General features: G+C 45.7%; 1 protein-coding gene across 2 annotated transcripts in view; it reads left to right on the top strand.

The window, feature by feature from the left end:
- Nucleotides 1–15,302, top strand: part of GATB (glutamyl-tRNA amidotransferase subunit B) — a 96,846-nt gene that overhangs the window by 35,309 nt on the left and 46,235 nt on the right. For both annotated transcript variants that reach the window (XM_045078326.1, XM_004758056.3), the window contains exons 3-6: nt 2,029–2,142; nt 4,480–4,678; nt 5,108–5,230; nt 13,389–13,502. In XM_045078326.1, the coding sequence (XP_044934261.1) occupies nt 2,029–2,142; nt 4,480–4,678; nt 5,108–5,230; nt 13,389–13,502 (550 nt within the window). The remainder of the gene's footprint in view (nt 1–2,028; nt 2,143–4,479; nt 4,679–5,107; nt 5,231–13,388; nt 13,503–15,302) is intronic.

Below are 15,302 nucleotides of genomic sequence, written 5' to 3' on the forward strand. Positions count from 1 at the left end.
GTTTGTTAGCAACCTGTGTGCAGAAATTTGCAAACAAAACAAACCTGAGTTCTCTTCACACCTAGGAGAGGAGGAAGCAGGTTGGGCCCCCTGAGCGGCAGACCGGACAGAGATGAGCGAGTCAATGGTGGCTGGAAAATCAGTGGGAGTGATAAAGCCAGACCTGGTACAGATGAGCCAGACAGGCAGTTTACAGCAAGCCCAAGCCTCGGCAGAGCCCAGGAGGAGCAGGGCCCCAGGCTGGGACTCCGGTTCCGTGTTCTTGTGGGCCTTGACCTGAATCGGCAGGCTGGGAGCTGGCAGCGTTTTCTGCCAGCTAGCTTTGTTTGTATTGTGGTAACAACTGCTTGGTAAAACACCAAACATTAGCAAGTGAAAACATCAATAATTAGAGCATCCTATCCCCCCCCACACACACACATACATTTCTTCGGGAGAACCATTATTACTGTAGAGCTGACAATACTACTTGGCGCAGAATAAAGAGGTCCAGATAGCAGCTATGAGAAGGCTCCATTTTATAGTCGGATTTCTGAAGAGAAGGCATGTGATGATGTTACCAGGAGGGAGATTTGCTGTTTGGGGTGTCTTCGGGGGGTTGTATATTGCAGTAAGTAGACATGCCTCCTACATTTTATTGTATGGATTTGTTTTCAAAATCTGTGTTTGATCAGCAAGCTGTGCTTGTGTTGGAGGGGGGTGGCGCACTCATTATTCCAGCTTGAAGGGCTGGTCCCTAAGCCACTGGGATTCTGTTTATCACCCACTAGGCAAGGACATGTGTGTGTTTTGGAGTTAACTTGACTATTTGCCATCTCTGTGATTGGGACGAGTCTCTTGGTATCTCTGGGTCTTAGGTTTTTCTTTTCCTGAAATTTCGAGACCGTACAAATTCCTTCCCTACAGGGTTGCTGTGAGGCTGGAATAAAATGGTGGCTGTGGAAAGCCCTACACAAATAAGATTATACCAAATACACTAAAGAATGTTACAAATATTCTCATAAAGAATAGGAGTGTGTTTCATTAACAAGCAGAGTGGGGAGAATGCGCTAATTCTTTCTTTCTTACTATGGAGTAGATGTTCTGGCTGTTACTTTCTGCGCTCCTCAAGGTAGATACTAAATGCTTACTTCCGAGGTGAGCAAACTGAGCCTTCTGTTCATACAGCCATACTTATACATAGGAGAACCCGTCCGACTCCAGAACTTTGAATGCTTTCTCCTTATCTCCAGTTGTCAGCTTTATTCTAGACCCCACATCCCTACCCCCAAAGTTCTTAAAAGCTGTTCACCTCCTTTTGGATTGGGAAGTTTGCTAGTCATTTCTTGGTCATTCACTCCTGAACGTGGGGGAGGTTGGGACCCAGAAAGAACCTTTGGGCTCCCGGAGCCCCTGGAGAGACGGGTGGTACAGGAAGAGTCAGGGTACAGTGCACACTCGGTGTGCACCTCTCGAGTTCTCCAGGCCTGGACTGAAAGCAAGGGGGCGGGCGGGCCACATTTCCCAGCCCTTTAGGAAATAGTGTGGTTTTTTTTTTTTTTCCAGAATTTCCAGAAGTTCATTCTTTCTCTGCTGAAGTGTTTTCCACCCTCACTGAGGTGGCTCCATGAGCTGCCTCTTGGACCCTTCTCTTAGGAACCCGTGCTGCCTCTGTATTCTGACCAGCTCCTTGTTCTGCAAACAGGGAATGAGATTAAGTGGATTCCCCGTACTCACCACTCTGCTGAGCTTTGCCGGGCCCCTCCCTGTTCACTTTGATGCCCGGTACCGGGGAAAAGGATCTCCGATGTGGCAGTTCATTAAATACCCTGCAGGACCCTCCACTGCATGCATTTTCCTTTCTTATATAAAGTTTTCCCACTTCCAGACAGACAAGACTCTGCTTGTGAACTGGAGCTGCCCACACAAGAGAACCAGAGATAATGCCTGTCGAAGGGCCAAACTGAATATTCAGGGAGGATGTCAGTGTGTGGGAGAAGCATTTGTTCGGCCTGGATCTGAGACGAGCCGTGTGTCGTGCTTCCATAGGTTCTCAACAGGAGGTGCGTAGAAGCGGCCGTGATGACAGGCCTGGCACTGAACTGCTGCATCAACAAGAAGTCCTTGTTTGACAGGAAGCACTACTTCTATGCAGACCTCCCTGTAAGTATGCTTGGCGGTCCGCCCTCTGTACGTTCTCAGAGCTTGGGGTGGGGGGAAGGGGGGGGCTTGACGTGAGGGAGGGGGGCCGTGGCTCTCGTGTTTGCAGTCGGAGCTCTGTCCGAGTCAGCGGGAGGTTCTGCCTGGCCCTGATGAAGGCAGGTGCCCCCTGATGTTTACTAGATTGGATGCAGTTGTCCTGATTGCTGACTCCTTGCTTAGCCTCATGCTTCTGCTGGCTTCCTCATAATTGAACAGGGAGTAGAAGCCCATGTTCTCAGGCTCGGCCTGGCCGTGGTGTTCGGTGCTAATTGCCTGTGAGGTCAAGTCCAGCTCCAAGGCTGATGCAACAGTAAATGCAGCTCCGTAGAGAGTGGTGGCTCCCCTCTTCTAAGTTGAAGTTGCCAATAATAGGACTGCCCCCTCTAGGGACATTTCTGTCATCTCACAAGGAGCAAGTAAGTGGACAATAAGAAGCAGAAACATGAACCAGAAGCCTCAACTAACAACAGTAATTGGCTGTAAATTGGCAGTAAATGCAATATTAACCTGTTTTTTGCCTTCAAATTATAAAGTTTCTCCTTTAGGAAAGTCCAGGATGAACTAAAGCCAGGCTTTCATAATGTTGAACTGAACCAAGACTGTAATGGCGAGTGGGTTTTCCCAAAATAATACTTCATTTGATCTTAGCCTCTGATAGTAAGCACACCCTTTCTTCAGATCTAGGAGAATGATAGTGGTGATACCGCTTCACCTTATTCTCCTTGAACGGAGGCTGAGGGTGATCTGGTGGTCTTCAGTGGGTGAGGACAGAAGTGGAATTAAATTTAAAAATGCAACTGAATGTTATTTCTCCAATTGCTTGCTGCTGCTTTTTCCCCTGGCTGCCAGCCTTTAGCAAATTCTGTTGCTTGGTAGGATGAAGGAAATGAAGCTGCGTTTTTTCCGGCCTTTAAGAGTGATAATTCGTTTGGTGAAGGTGGGAGACAGCATTCTGCAACTAAAATGAGATGTTTTCATTCTCAGTGGCTTTCTGGTCTCTCTGGCCCAGGTGGCTCAGATAACCAGAGTAAGTGTTGCCGAATCTTAACGTGGAACACACTTAAACTAAAAAAGTATTTGTTGTTTATCTGAATAAAAAGTTCATTCAAATTTGGACAGGACTGAGCATCCTGAATTTCATTCAGCAACCCGATTCAGAGTTCAGTTTTTACAGACTGAGACTTGCTCTTTCAGTACAGAGAATGAGTTGGTCTAACGCAGTGGTTCTCAAAGTGTGGCCCACACGCCCCTCAGATCGGCATCTCCTGGGAACCGGTTAGAAATGAAAGTCTCAGGTGCTGCCCCAGACCTGCAGAATCAGAAACTCTTCAGGTGCAGCCCCGCAGATGATTCCCATGCAGGGAAAGTTTGAAAAATGCTGGCCTGGTAGCTAAAAGCACAGACTCTGGAGCCTGACCATCCATGTTCAGATCCTGGCATGGATACCTACTAGTCCTGTCGCCCTTAACCCCTTCCGTGCCACTCATCTCCCTCCTAGGGTTGCCATGCCATGAGGACTAAACGGTGTGAAGAACTCAGCACAGTAACTGGGACTCCACGGGCACTGCCTCTGAGTCCTCCAGTTCTCCGTATTGCCTTCCCATCTCTTTACGGGGTGTGGACGCGTGTGGGCCTTCGAAAGTCATTATTCCTCTACTCCAAAGACGTGAGGGAGCCCTGGCCACATCCGTCAGTACTTTCGCAGTTCGAGTTTTCTGTTAGCAGAGTGTGAGTGTCAGAGCACTTCCTAGCCAGGGAAACGGGGGAAGCTGTCAGGTCGGGAGGGCAGCTGGCGTGACTGGTTAACTTAAAGAGCAGAAACAAAACAGGCTTCACCGTGCTAGCAACTGCTGTCTGCCATGCTGAGAGTAGACTGCGGAATGCTTAGCCAGCACTTCCTAATAAGGAGGGTCTGTCAAGAGCCCAGTAATCAGATGCAGGGTTTAGGCTAATGAGCTAAGTGGAAACAATAAATTCTTCTCTTAGAGGCCTCTGACAGTGAGATTATTGTTATTCCCCAAAATGGTACTTTGGTAGGAAGATGGGGTTCGTGGTGTTTATTGCATCATTACTGGGGGTCGGGGAGGTGCGGGAAAGTAAGGGAGGAGGGAGAGGAGAAGCCAGAAGAGGCCAGGCTAAGTTACGGCTAGGTGCATAAACTAATTTTCTTCTCCTTTTTGTTGTGTTGTGTTTTTAAGTAAGCCTATGGTTTTGTGACATAAAAAGAAATTAGTAAAATGGATTCCAGCTTCTATTTATGGCCTCATGACGGTGTAACGTAACGCATGTTGTGTGCAGGCGGGCTACCAGATTACCCAGCAGAGGCTCCCGATTGCTGTGAATGGGAGCTTAGCGTACAGTGTGTGTGTGGGGAAGAAGCCGAGTCGGGTGATCACCAAGACCGTGAGGATCAAGCAGATCCAGCTGGAGCAAGACAGTGGCAAAAGCCTCCATGATGAGCTGCGGTCTCAGACGCTCATCGATTTGAACAGGGCAGGTAGGCTTGGAGATTGTCTCTCACCTTTCCTTCCTTCCCCTCTAGAGTTCTCCCAAGCCAGACCCAGGAGTTTGAAAGCCCCAGATCAAGTATCAGTGCTGGTCTTGACGCAGCTGACTAGAGAACACAGCCTGTACGGTGATCCCCATCAGGCTTGCTAACAGCCCACCCGGATGGGTGTGGTGATGTGATGTGATGTGATGAATGTAGCCGCCCAGTCACAGACCCAGGAGCTTGATACCTCAGGCAAACGTTGAAAGAACCCAAGTTAAAAATAAAAGTGTGAGGAGGAGCAGAAACAATTGAGAGGTTGGAACCCGTGCAGAGAGCCCATCAGTGATGCAGGCTTCTTCCTGAGACCTCAGCCAACTGTACCTGCAGATCAGGTTGGAGAGCTGCAGTCTGGCTGACTCTGCCTGTCTTTGGTAGGAGTTGGACTTCTGGAAGTGGTGCTGGAGCCGGACATGTCCTGTGGAGAAGAGGCTGCAACAGCCGTCAGGGAGCTGCAGCTGATACTTCAGGCCCTGGGGACCAGCCGGGCAAATATGGCAGGTAGAAGCTGCAGAGGGGGGGCCCCTCCTCCTCTGCCTTCTCTTTCCTCCTCCCACAGCTCTTCTCGCTGGACGTTTGTTCTCTGCCTCAGCTACACTGCAGTTGTTTACAGGGTTTTGTCAGCCTTTAGGCCTCTGGGTTTTTGGGGTTTTTTTCCCCTTAGAGTTTTCCTTGGACTCTTTAATGAACCCCCAGTCAAAACTAAACACACTAACAACAGCGCAGAGGCACCAAGCCCAGGAATATGAGATTAGGAGTTGTTTAAAAAAATTCAGCTGAGTAAATTTGAAGATCAGACTGGCTTTATTCAAAGATTCATGAATCAGGCAGCATCCCACGTAACAAACAGAAAGGAGCTTTGAGGAGCTATACAAAATGGTAGGCTTTTATAGCAAGGAGGGCCTGATAGAGGACGTTACCTAGCTTAGCGTGGATTGTTCCTGGCAAGGTCACCTTTCTTTGGGAGGAGGGTGGGGTCTCTCCTGTGGATTACCTCACTAGTGTTGATCAGGAGCTTCCGGTCCACTGGATAAAGGTCACCCTCTTGGGAGAGGCGGTGAAGGTTTGGTTTGCGGTGGTGGGGGCAAGTGACTCTGCTTTGGGCCTGTTGTGTCTCTCTTTCTTCCTTCCTTCCTTCCTTTCTTTCAACAAAGGACTCATGTTTTTTTCTGGATTTTTGTATCCAAATGTTGTTTTGCACCAAAATGAGGCTCCATAAAATACTGAGCTCAAACAGTTTCATCTTTCTCAGAAGACACTGTATTTATCCACAGCAGCTCTGAGTTTCTGTGTAGGTAGCACTTGTTGGCTACCTGATGCTTTTTCTTCCGGTCTCTTTCTTATTTTCTAGAATTTTCATCCAGCTATGGCTGAAGCAAAATTATATCCAGTAAAAGGCAAGGTTCTGATTTCACAAAACTTTAACTTGGAGATAATATCTTCAGTTCATTAGAAATGTGGTAGGAAATCAAACAAAAGAAACACTTGTGCCACTGAAACCAAGCAAACTATACATTTTAAGTGTTTGCAAATTGGATATAAAGATTACAAGTTTTGGTCAAACTCATTGTCTTAATGGCTCGCTCTTATGGCCCCTTCCTAGCATTGCTTGCCTTTAAGTCCCTGAAAGCAACCCTCTCCCGTGATTACCCAGTTTTCTGTTCCCAAGGGCTTTTATTTTATTTTTTTTAAAGATTTTGTTTATTTATTTGACAGAGCAAATGAGAGAGTGAAAAGAGGCACAAGCAGTGGGGAGCAGGAGAGGGAGAAGCAGGCTCCCTGGTGAGCAGGGAGCCCAATTCGGGGTTCCATCCCAAGGCCCTGGGATCATGACCTGAGCCAAAGGCAGCTACTTAACCGGCTGAGCCACTCAGGCGCCCCACCAGAGGCTTAAAAAATACTCTTGCCACTCACAGAGCATTCCTTGAGTTGAGAAAGGCAAGAGTGGAGAAAAGATACAGATTCTGCATATGGCAATTATTAATTCATAGATCAGTACAGAGGGGGATTAGAAAACTCCACAGAAACAGAACCAACAAAATGTGTGTGTGTGTGCATGTGTATGTTTATGTATGTGTGCATGTTTATATTTAAAGAGAGTTATTCCAAGGAATTGGCTGATGTAATCTTGGAGGTTGAGAATCCCATGCTCTGTGGTGAGGAGGCTGTGAGAGGGCAAGCTCTAAGAAAGCCAATAGCACAGTTCCACCCCAAGTCTGAAGGCCTGAGAACGAGGAGAGCCAGTGGTGCAAGTTCCAGTCCGAGCCTGAATCCAAAGAGCGCAAATTCCCCCCTACTCTAGCTTCTGTTCTGTTTAGGCCTTCAACAGACCGAATGAGACCCGCCCTCAATGGCAGAGGCAGTCTGCCTCACTCAGTCTACCAATTCAGATGTTGGATCTCATCCAGAAATAGCCCTATAGACACACCCAGAGTACTGTTCAGCCAAATATCCCGACACCTTATGACGCTGTCAGGTTGACCTGTAAAGTTAACCATCACGAGGGGCTCACAGTGGATTCCAGTAAATACCAGTAAGGATGATGATTCATCTCCCTGTTGGTTTATAATACTACTTACCAACCTTTTTGTGTCACACAGTGTATTTTTGTGTCACAAAAGGACTCCTGAATTTGTAATGCCACATTTGTCACATAGGACATGTTACATGCCACAAACTGTAACATTGAAGCTGTGGTACAACTGAATTTGGAGACAGAACTAGCCTATTTGCTGTCTTATTTAAGCTGAAGACTGGAAACACACAACGACATGGGTACGAGTGGCATAAAAGCTAGCTGCCTCCAAGTTTTGCTCTGTAGAAGTGAGGCTCTGTTGTGGAGTCAGAATTCTCCATTTCAGATTTATGGCTCATGCTGCTTTTTTACCCACAGAACATAAGTTAAATATGGGCAGATTGGATGGTTATCCATTTATGCACTAAATGTTGGTTCTCTATTGCTTTAAAAAAAAGTTTTTATTATTCCATTCTTCCTCCAAATAACCGTTATTCCTAGCAAACCTATGGAATAATAAACAGGCCACCTGTTAGCTGAGAAATGGTCCCATCTGGGGCCTTGCCAAGAGATAAACCATAACGGCAAGAACTCATCAGTCAGTGACAGCTGAGAGGGTTCATTAAATCTCATTTGTTATGACACTTTTTGTTGCTTTTAAATACAAACCCACCAGCTTTGCCCCTAGCACAGCAGCAGAGGGGTGGTTCTAACGGACTGTGGGGAGGGAAGGTCTGCCTGAGGCTGCAGGGGTCCAGCTTTTTGTGATGTTAGCATTTTAGCAGCCCCAAACCCCTTGGCTCGTCCTGCTATCCCACCACCATACGACCACTGTGTGGGCATCTGCAGCCTAAGAACTGAGGACCACTCTAGAAAGGACCGCTGGAACCCCCCAGGGTGCTTTAGGAATAAAGTTTAAATTGCTCTGCTCTGTGATTGAGTGAGTTCCTGATAGTTTTGCTAATGAGCATGGATCAGTTCCGTCTAGGTTCCAGAAATCATGTCCTGCTCAGCAGACTTTTGCCACTGTTGAGATCGTCAGAGCTGTGTGTTGAGTTGAATGTGTACTAAAGTAGATACTCTAAATGTTTCAGTGATGGTGTCTGCCATTTGAAATGCTTAGCATGTGCTCATCAGTCCGTTAAGCATTTTTTTTTAAAGATTTATTTGAGAGAGAGAGGGGGGTGGGGGAGCGGCAGAGGGCAAAGGAGACAAGCAGACTCCCCACAGAGCAGGGAGCCCGACACTGGGCTGGATCCCAGGACTGTGAGATCATGACCTGAGCTGAAATCAAGAGTCAGACTGTTAACCCACAGGCGCCCCTCACTAAGCATTTTTTTTTAATTATTTATCATCTTGTTTAAACTTTACAGTGTTCCTGGGAGATAGGTGGTATTATGCCTACTGTACAGGTGAAGAAGCTGAGCTTAGAGAGATGGCTTGTTTGTCCAAGGCTCACAAGAAGGGACTGAGCTAGGATTTGAGTCCAGGTGTACCTAAGTCCAGGAGCCCTTTCTGTAAGCCCCTCATCACACTGTTTCCTAGTGGCCATCACAACAGTGCCACAGCAATGTCTCTAAGTAGATGACAACTTAGAGGAGGGTGGCAGAGCATGGACACTGACATCCCAGACCTGGATTGGGACCCTCTCCTACCTCTTGTAGCTGTAAGAACCTGGGCAAGGGAATTTGATTTCTCTGAGCTTCACGTTCCACATATATAAAGTGAGTACCCGAGTAATCATACGTGGAAGGGGAAAGGAAGAAAACGAAGAGGAAAGGAATTCATCCGAGTCCTGAGGTAGACTTGGGACAGCTGGGTGTGGTGTCCCTGAGTACTGAGACAGGGAAGACTAGGGGAGGAATGGCTTTGTGCGAGAAAATCTGGAATTCCATTTTGGATATCTTAAGTTTGAAATGCCTAAAGGATGTCTAAAAGTGGCTTTGTCTAAAGCTCAATTATAAGGAATGAATGTGATAAAGTATATAAAACTCACCACAGGCCCTGACAAGTAGCCTATACCCCGTAAACGTTTGGTGCTTTTATTAGCAATAATAAATAGTATTACTTTTACAGAACCTCCACTCATTTTGGATAAATAAGCTTTGTGACGTACATTCAATAGAATTTGGGTGTGTGTGTGTGTGAGAGAGAGAGAGAACTTGTTATTTAAGTCCTGGAGAGCATCCAGTGATCAGAATGAGAGAGCTTAACAGACCTCTCTAAGTCCTCGGGCCCCTGCTGTTTACAGAAACAGTTTTCTGTCCTGATGTTGTATTTCTGATGTGTGAATGTGTTTTAGAAAAAAAATATGTAACTGCACTATATCACTGTGCTCAGTGGTATAGTTTTTTAGTTTTGCTGTTACAAATCTCTGCTTCTGGAGGGTAGAAATGGAGCTTGATAACATTCTGGTGATGTGTGAATGAGGGCCCTCCCTCAGCGTTGCAGAATGCTTTGAAGCAAACCTGACTGGTAAGGCTTTTGTGCGCTTGAGGCAATTTAACTTAATTTGTTTAAAAGGTATTTTGTCTTCACTGGCTAGCATGTCTTTTGTTAATGTTTGATACTATATTTGAATCCGGGCTAGTGGGCTGTCTTTCAACACTGCAGGATACTAAATGATTCCTCTTAGACATTTATGTAGTATGCATGGCCCTCTCTAGGAGAGACTGAAATTCATGCTTTTATTACTTATCCAAGTTAAAATTCTAAATCCTGAAAGATGGTTTCATTTTTAAAAGCAGGTGAGGTCCAATTCAATGTTCTCCGAGTTTAAAAAAAAAAAAAAAGTTTCCCAAGAATTGAGATTTGGTTGAGCAGAGCTCAGCATACTTTGGAAGTTTTCCTTTTAGCTAAATGGGCCTTTCAGATGATTCCAGCTGTAGATTAATCCTATTCAGACAGAACTTTAAAACTTGTCAGGAACTTTTAGAGAGACAGTAACCAATCTGCTTACTCATCACTCAGGAAAATACCAGAGTTTTGGCTTGTTCAACAAGGTATTAATTTATTGAACAGTTACTCTGTGCCAGACGCAGCTCTAGATTCAAATACAACAGCGAGAAAGACATTATTGTTCCTGCTACTTTGAGCTTATATCCATGACGGAGACAAATGCATTAATAAGTAAAATCATTATAGTGGTACGTCCTTCAAGGAAATAAAAAGGATGCCATCCATGATAAAGAATAACGTAGGAAAATGAGGGCCTGTCAGAAAAGGTGGCATTTATTTGAGACCTGAAGAATGACTCCGGGCCGCAGCCAGCATGGAACTAGGGGTGAGCATTCCAGGGAACAGCTAAGGCAAAGTCTCTGAGATGAGGAAAAGGTTAGAATATGCTCTGAGGTAATGTAGGTTACAGAAGGCCACTGTAGGGAAAGCGTACAGGCAGGGGGTTAGGGCATCAAGTGAGACTGAAAAAAGTAGGCAAGGGATAGATTACCAATAACGGTAAAAAGTTTGGATTTCATCCCAAGTGCAGTGGGAAGTCACTGAAGGGCTTTCAAGCAAGGGAACGACACAGTCTGATTAATGTTATAGAAAAACCACTCGGGGGGTGCCTGGGTGGCTCAGTGGTTTAAGCCTCTGCCTTCAGCTCAGGTCATGATCTCAGGGTCCTGGGATGGAGCCCCGCATCGGGCTCTCTGCTCAGCGGGGAGCCTGCTTCCTCCTCTCTCTGCCTGCCTCTCTGCCTACTTGTGATCTCTGTCTATCAAATAAATAAATAAAAATATTTATTAAAAAAAAGAAAAGAAAAAGAAAAACCACTCGGGCTGCTCTAGAAAGTGGATTTCAGACGAGTAAGAGTAGAAGCAGAGACCAGTTAAGAAGCTTTTGCTGTTTCAAACACGGTGATGTCAGTAAAGACGGAGAGATCAAGCGGAGTAGATTCAAGGTAGATTTTAGAAATAACAGGACTTGCTAACAGGCTAGTGTGGAAATCAAGGATGTCTTCAAAGAAGCTTGAGGAGCTAGATGGTGCTATGGACTGAAACTGGGAAGATGAAGACAAGAATGGCTTTGTGGAGGGGAAAGCAGGATGTAGTTCTGGAAAGTGAAATATCTGTGAGACCTCCCAGTGGAGGTGTCAAGTAGACATGGAGGTGGCTAGCTGGACAAGGCAGAGGGGGTTGTTGTATTAAAAGTCAAGGATGCAGTTTTCTAACCTGGTCTGAAGTTCCGAGTCCTCCAGTGAGGGTGGTGGCTATGGACAGAGAGAGGAAGTGATGGGTGTGAGGTACCGGGTATTGGAAGAAAAGAACGACAGGATCGAGTTGTCAGTTTGGACATAGAGGGAAAAGAAAACAGAGACAGGGAAGATGACTTCAGGTTTCCTGGACTAAGAATCTAATGATGTCAGGAATCATTGGGACTTCCTGAGAGTCAAGGAAGCACAAATGGTCCAAAATGCTAAGAAGTCCGTGCTAGAGGCATAGAGTACTTTCTGAGCTGAAAGCACCTTTGCCCTGACAGTTGGCATGGATGGCATTTGGGGCTGCAGAGTGGGGGAGCTCATCCTTTGTTCTGGGGAACAAGTAGAGACAGTGGGGCAGGTGGTGGGCAGCCAGCAGTCTCAAGCTCAGAGGAGGTCGAGCCCCACAGCTCAGCCTTTGGATGGGAGACCAGGACCATGGAGTTTCTTGGCATGGAATGTATTTATCCTGTTTAATTATTTTAAGAGGCTTTTGCTATGAAATCCTGGAAAATGAATTTCTCTATTCAGCCCATCAGAATATTCAGGTTTGGCAGGTTCTTTTTAAATGTAAAAACCCACCTAGGAAAATAAAAGTCCAGCATTTGGTGTTCTTCTGTTCTGTTCTAGACATTGTAAATGAAATTGGAGAACAGAGAATTTGGGCTTTACTTTGTAGGGTGTAAAATGTGATTGATTTTTGTCTTCGTTTCCCTATTTGTCTTGGGATTTTGCCTCTTTCTCCTCTTAAGAACCTCTTAGTCCTCTCCACAAACCAACTGCCTCCTTAGGGGGGTTATTGTTCCTAATCTAAAGGAGCTTTCTGGATCAGAGAAGTTTCTCCCAAGTCGGGGGCAACCCCCTCTGAGTTCTTCCAAAGCCTCGCCCCTTCATAAGAGCACTGTCTGCTGCAGCAAAGTCTTACAGCAATCAGGAAGGATTCAGAGTCCTGTTTGTGGAAAGAAGAGATTATTATAGTACCCAGAGGAAGGAGGAGGGAACAAACCCAGGTCTCTGGCTCTTGCCCTTGAGCTGTAAATTCTCAAGGACTCCCATGGATCTCCTGGAATCATTGTTGGAAATCCACATTTCATTGGAAAGCTGTGTAGTTATGAGATAACCATTTCTTTGTCTTTTTCTCTTTTTTTCCTAATTTTTTAAAAATATTTTATTTATTTATTTGACAGCGAGGTAGGGAGAGAGCACAAGTAAGCAGAGCAGCAGGCAGAGGGAGAGAGAGAAGCAGGCTCTCTGCTAAGCGGGGAGCCTGATGTGGGGCTCAATCCCAGGACCCTGGAATCATGACCTGAGCCAAAGGCAGCCACTTAACCAACAGAGCCACCCAGGAGTGCCTTTTTCCTAATTTTTAAAAAAGATTTTATTTATTTGTCAGAGAGAGAGCACAAACAGGGTGAGCAGCAGACAGAGGGAGAAGCAGTCTCCCCCTTCAGCAAGGAGCCCAATGCGGGACTCCATCCCAGGACACTAGATCATGACCTGAGCCAAAAGCAGAGGTTTAACCAACTGAACCACCAAGACGTCCCTCAGATGATTGTTTCTGATCCCTTCTCCTCCAAACCAGCTCTGATACTCTGAATAAAAACTCGGGATAAAACTGCAGACTAATTCTCCATTTAACAATGTTGTTTTTCTTGTTTGGCACAAAAGAAATTACATTTCTCCAGCTAGTGTATCCAGAATTTCTCCTCTCTCCCACCTGGTCACAAGTGCACACAAACATGCATACACACATTCACTCACACCTCAGATGCCACTTCTCGCAAGTGGACAGAGTGCCAGTCATCTGCTTCAGGACCAACCATACCTCCTTGCTGCTGTCCCTGGCTAAACAGCAAATGGAATTAGATACTGCTTGCCTAGAGACTTAAAAAGACCATGTTGCCTCCAAGAATTTCTAAAGAGCTGTCTTTTTTCTCCCCTTCCAGAGGGCCAGTTGAGAGTGGATGCCAATGTATCTGTGCACCATCCTGGAGAGCCTCTGGGGGTTCGAACCGAAGTGAAGAATCTCAACAGTGCCAAGTTCTTGGCCAAAGCGATAGGTGAACATCAGCTTATGTTTAATGTTCTTCTTTGTGTCAGTTACCTATGGCTTTGTAACAAGCCACCCCAAACCTTAGTGCCTTAATACGATAACCGTTTCAGCTTCTGCAGTTCTACAGATTGGATCCTGCCTCAGCTCATCTATGTGCAAGATGAGCTCACTCACACATGGGGGTCTTGAGGCCAGGGGTGGTCTGCTAGGCTTCTCCTTCCATGTCGTCTTTCTTCATTTGCTGCCTAGCCTTCATGTTTGGCAGTGGGGTGTTCCAGAGGGATGAAGGCAGAGGCATCAAGCCTTCTTGAGTCCCAAGCTCTAGAGCTCAGTGTCTCTCCCAACACATTCGATTCAGAGCAGATTCAAGGGGAGGAGGAAAAAACCCCATCTCTTTCTGGGAGGAGCTGTTACATGTAGAGCTCTGTTTTTCCATCTACCACATTCTTGATGGCCAGCATGAACTTTATAAAGTCATGTTTATTCATTGTAGATTAGCCATAGTTTGACTTAATTGGTCATTGTGTTTTTCTGCTTTTTACTGTTTTTACTAATGGATTCCATGTGCCTGTGTAATGGAGTTTGGGTCTTATTGGAGTCCATGCTATGGGTATTTATGTGTTGACAAATATATAATAATCGTTAAAGTAGAACAGTTGAGCAAGATGCAGGCAGTCCCATAGAGGTTGCTGACTGTGAAGACATCTCAGAAGACTAAATATACTCCTTAAAACCAAAGGTACCTAGAGAGGAAGAGAGAAAGGAGGGAAGGGATAGAGTTTCAAGTGCATCCCTTCAAGGATGCACAGAGCACAAGACAGCTGAATGCATTGCTGTGTGTTTAGTAGAGCCCTAGGTCTTGTTGAGAAAAGTACTAGCAACGAGACAGGAAAGATTCTCTAGTCTTATATAAAATCTTATCCTGAACCTGCAGTCATCAGCTTCAGTGAAGATGCTCTGCATGTACAAATTTTCAGGGAAAGGGCATTAAAATGGCTAAGGGGATAACTTACATAAGGGAAAGGGGAAGGGAAGGTTCCCATGCGTAGATGGACAGCAAAGAGAGCGACTCTTCTGTCTCTGAAAGGAGATACAGTCTACGTTTATGAAGCCACAAAAGGTTTTGGTCAAGGATACCTTTACAGCCCACTTTTGTGAAGTTCGGGAAGCTTGGGATAAATGGAAGAAAGTTCCACTTTACCCTGTGGGTAGTAAGTGTTCTGGAATTCATTATTCCAAGAGGTGGTGATGGTAACCTAAAAAGCAGCAAGATTTTAAGTTGATTTATTCTTAATGATTTATGAAGGAGACCCCCGAGACAGAATTCTGCCTGTGGCCTGACTCAGGAAGAACTGCAGATTTACCGTGATAGCCTAATTCTCCAAGCCCATGATTTTTCCGTCCCGTTTTTCTCCCTACACCGTGCCTAGTAGTCATCATCTGATTTCAAAGAGAGTGTTGGAGTTGGGGAGACAGGGAGTGAAAACTGACACATTTTAGTTTTGCTGCTGCTACTCAGTTCAGATAAGAGTTTGGATTTATATGAGGGAAGGTAGTACGTGCTGGGATGGAGTTAAGGGGGAGGCTAAAGCTGCTTTCAGAAAGAAGCTTAACAGTTACGGCTGTTTTGATTATCCCAGTCTGCTTTGTTTGGTGGTGAGGGAGCGTGGCATAGAGCTGTGGCCCTTAATCATTTGGGGTCCTGGATCCCTATGAAAATTCTGGACTCTCTCCACAAAATGTGCAAGTACACACACCCACATTCTGTATCTAATTCAAGGAGGTACCAGAACCCCATGAGGTTTAT

The sequence above is a fragment of the Mustela putorius genome, unplaced genomic scaffold (genome assembly GCF_011764305.1).
Source record: "Mustela putorius furo isolate JIRA1106 unplaced genomic scaffold, ASM1176430v1.1 tig00000242_pilon_pilon_pilon, whole genome shotgun sequence".
NCBI classification, from domain to species: domain Eukaryota; kingdom Metazoa; phylum Chordata; class Mammalia; order Carnivora; family Mustelidae; genus Mustela; species Mustela putorius.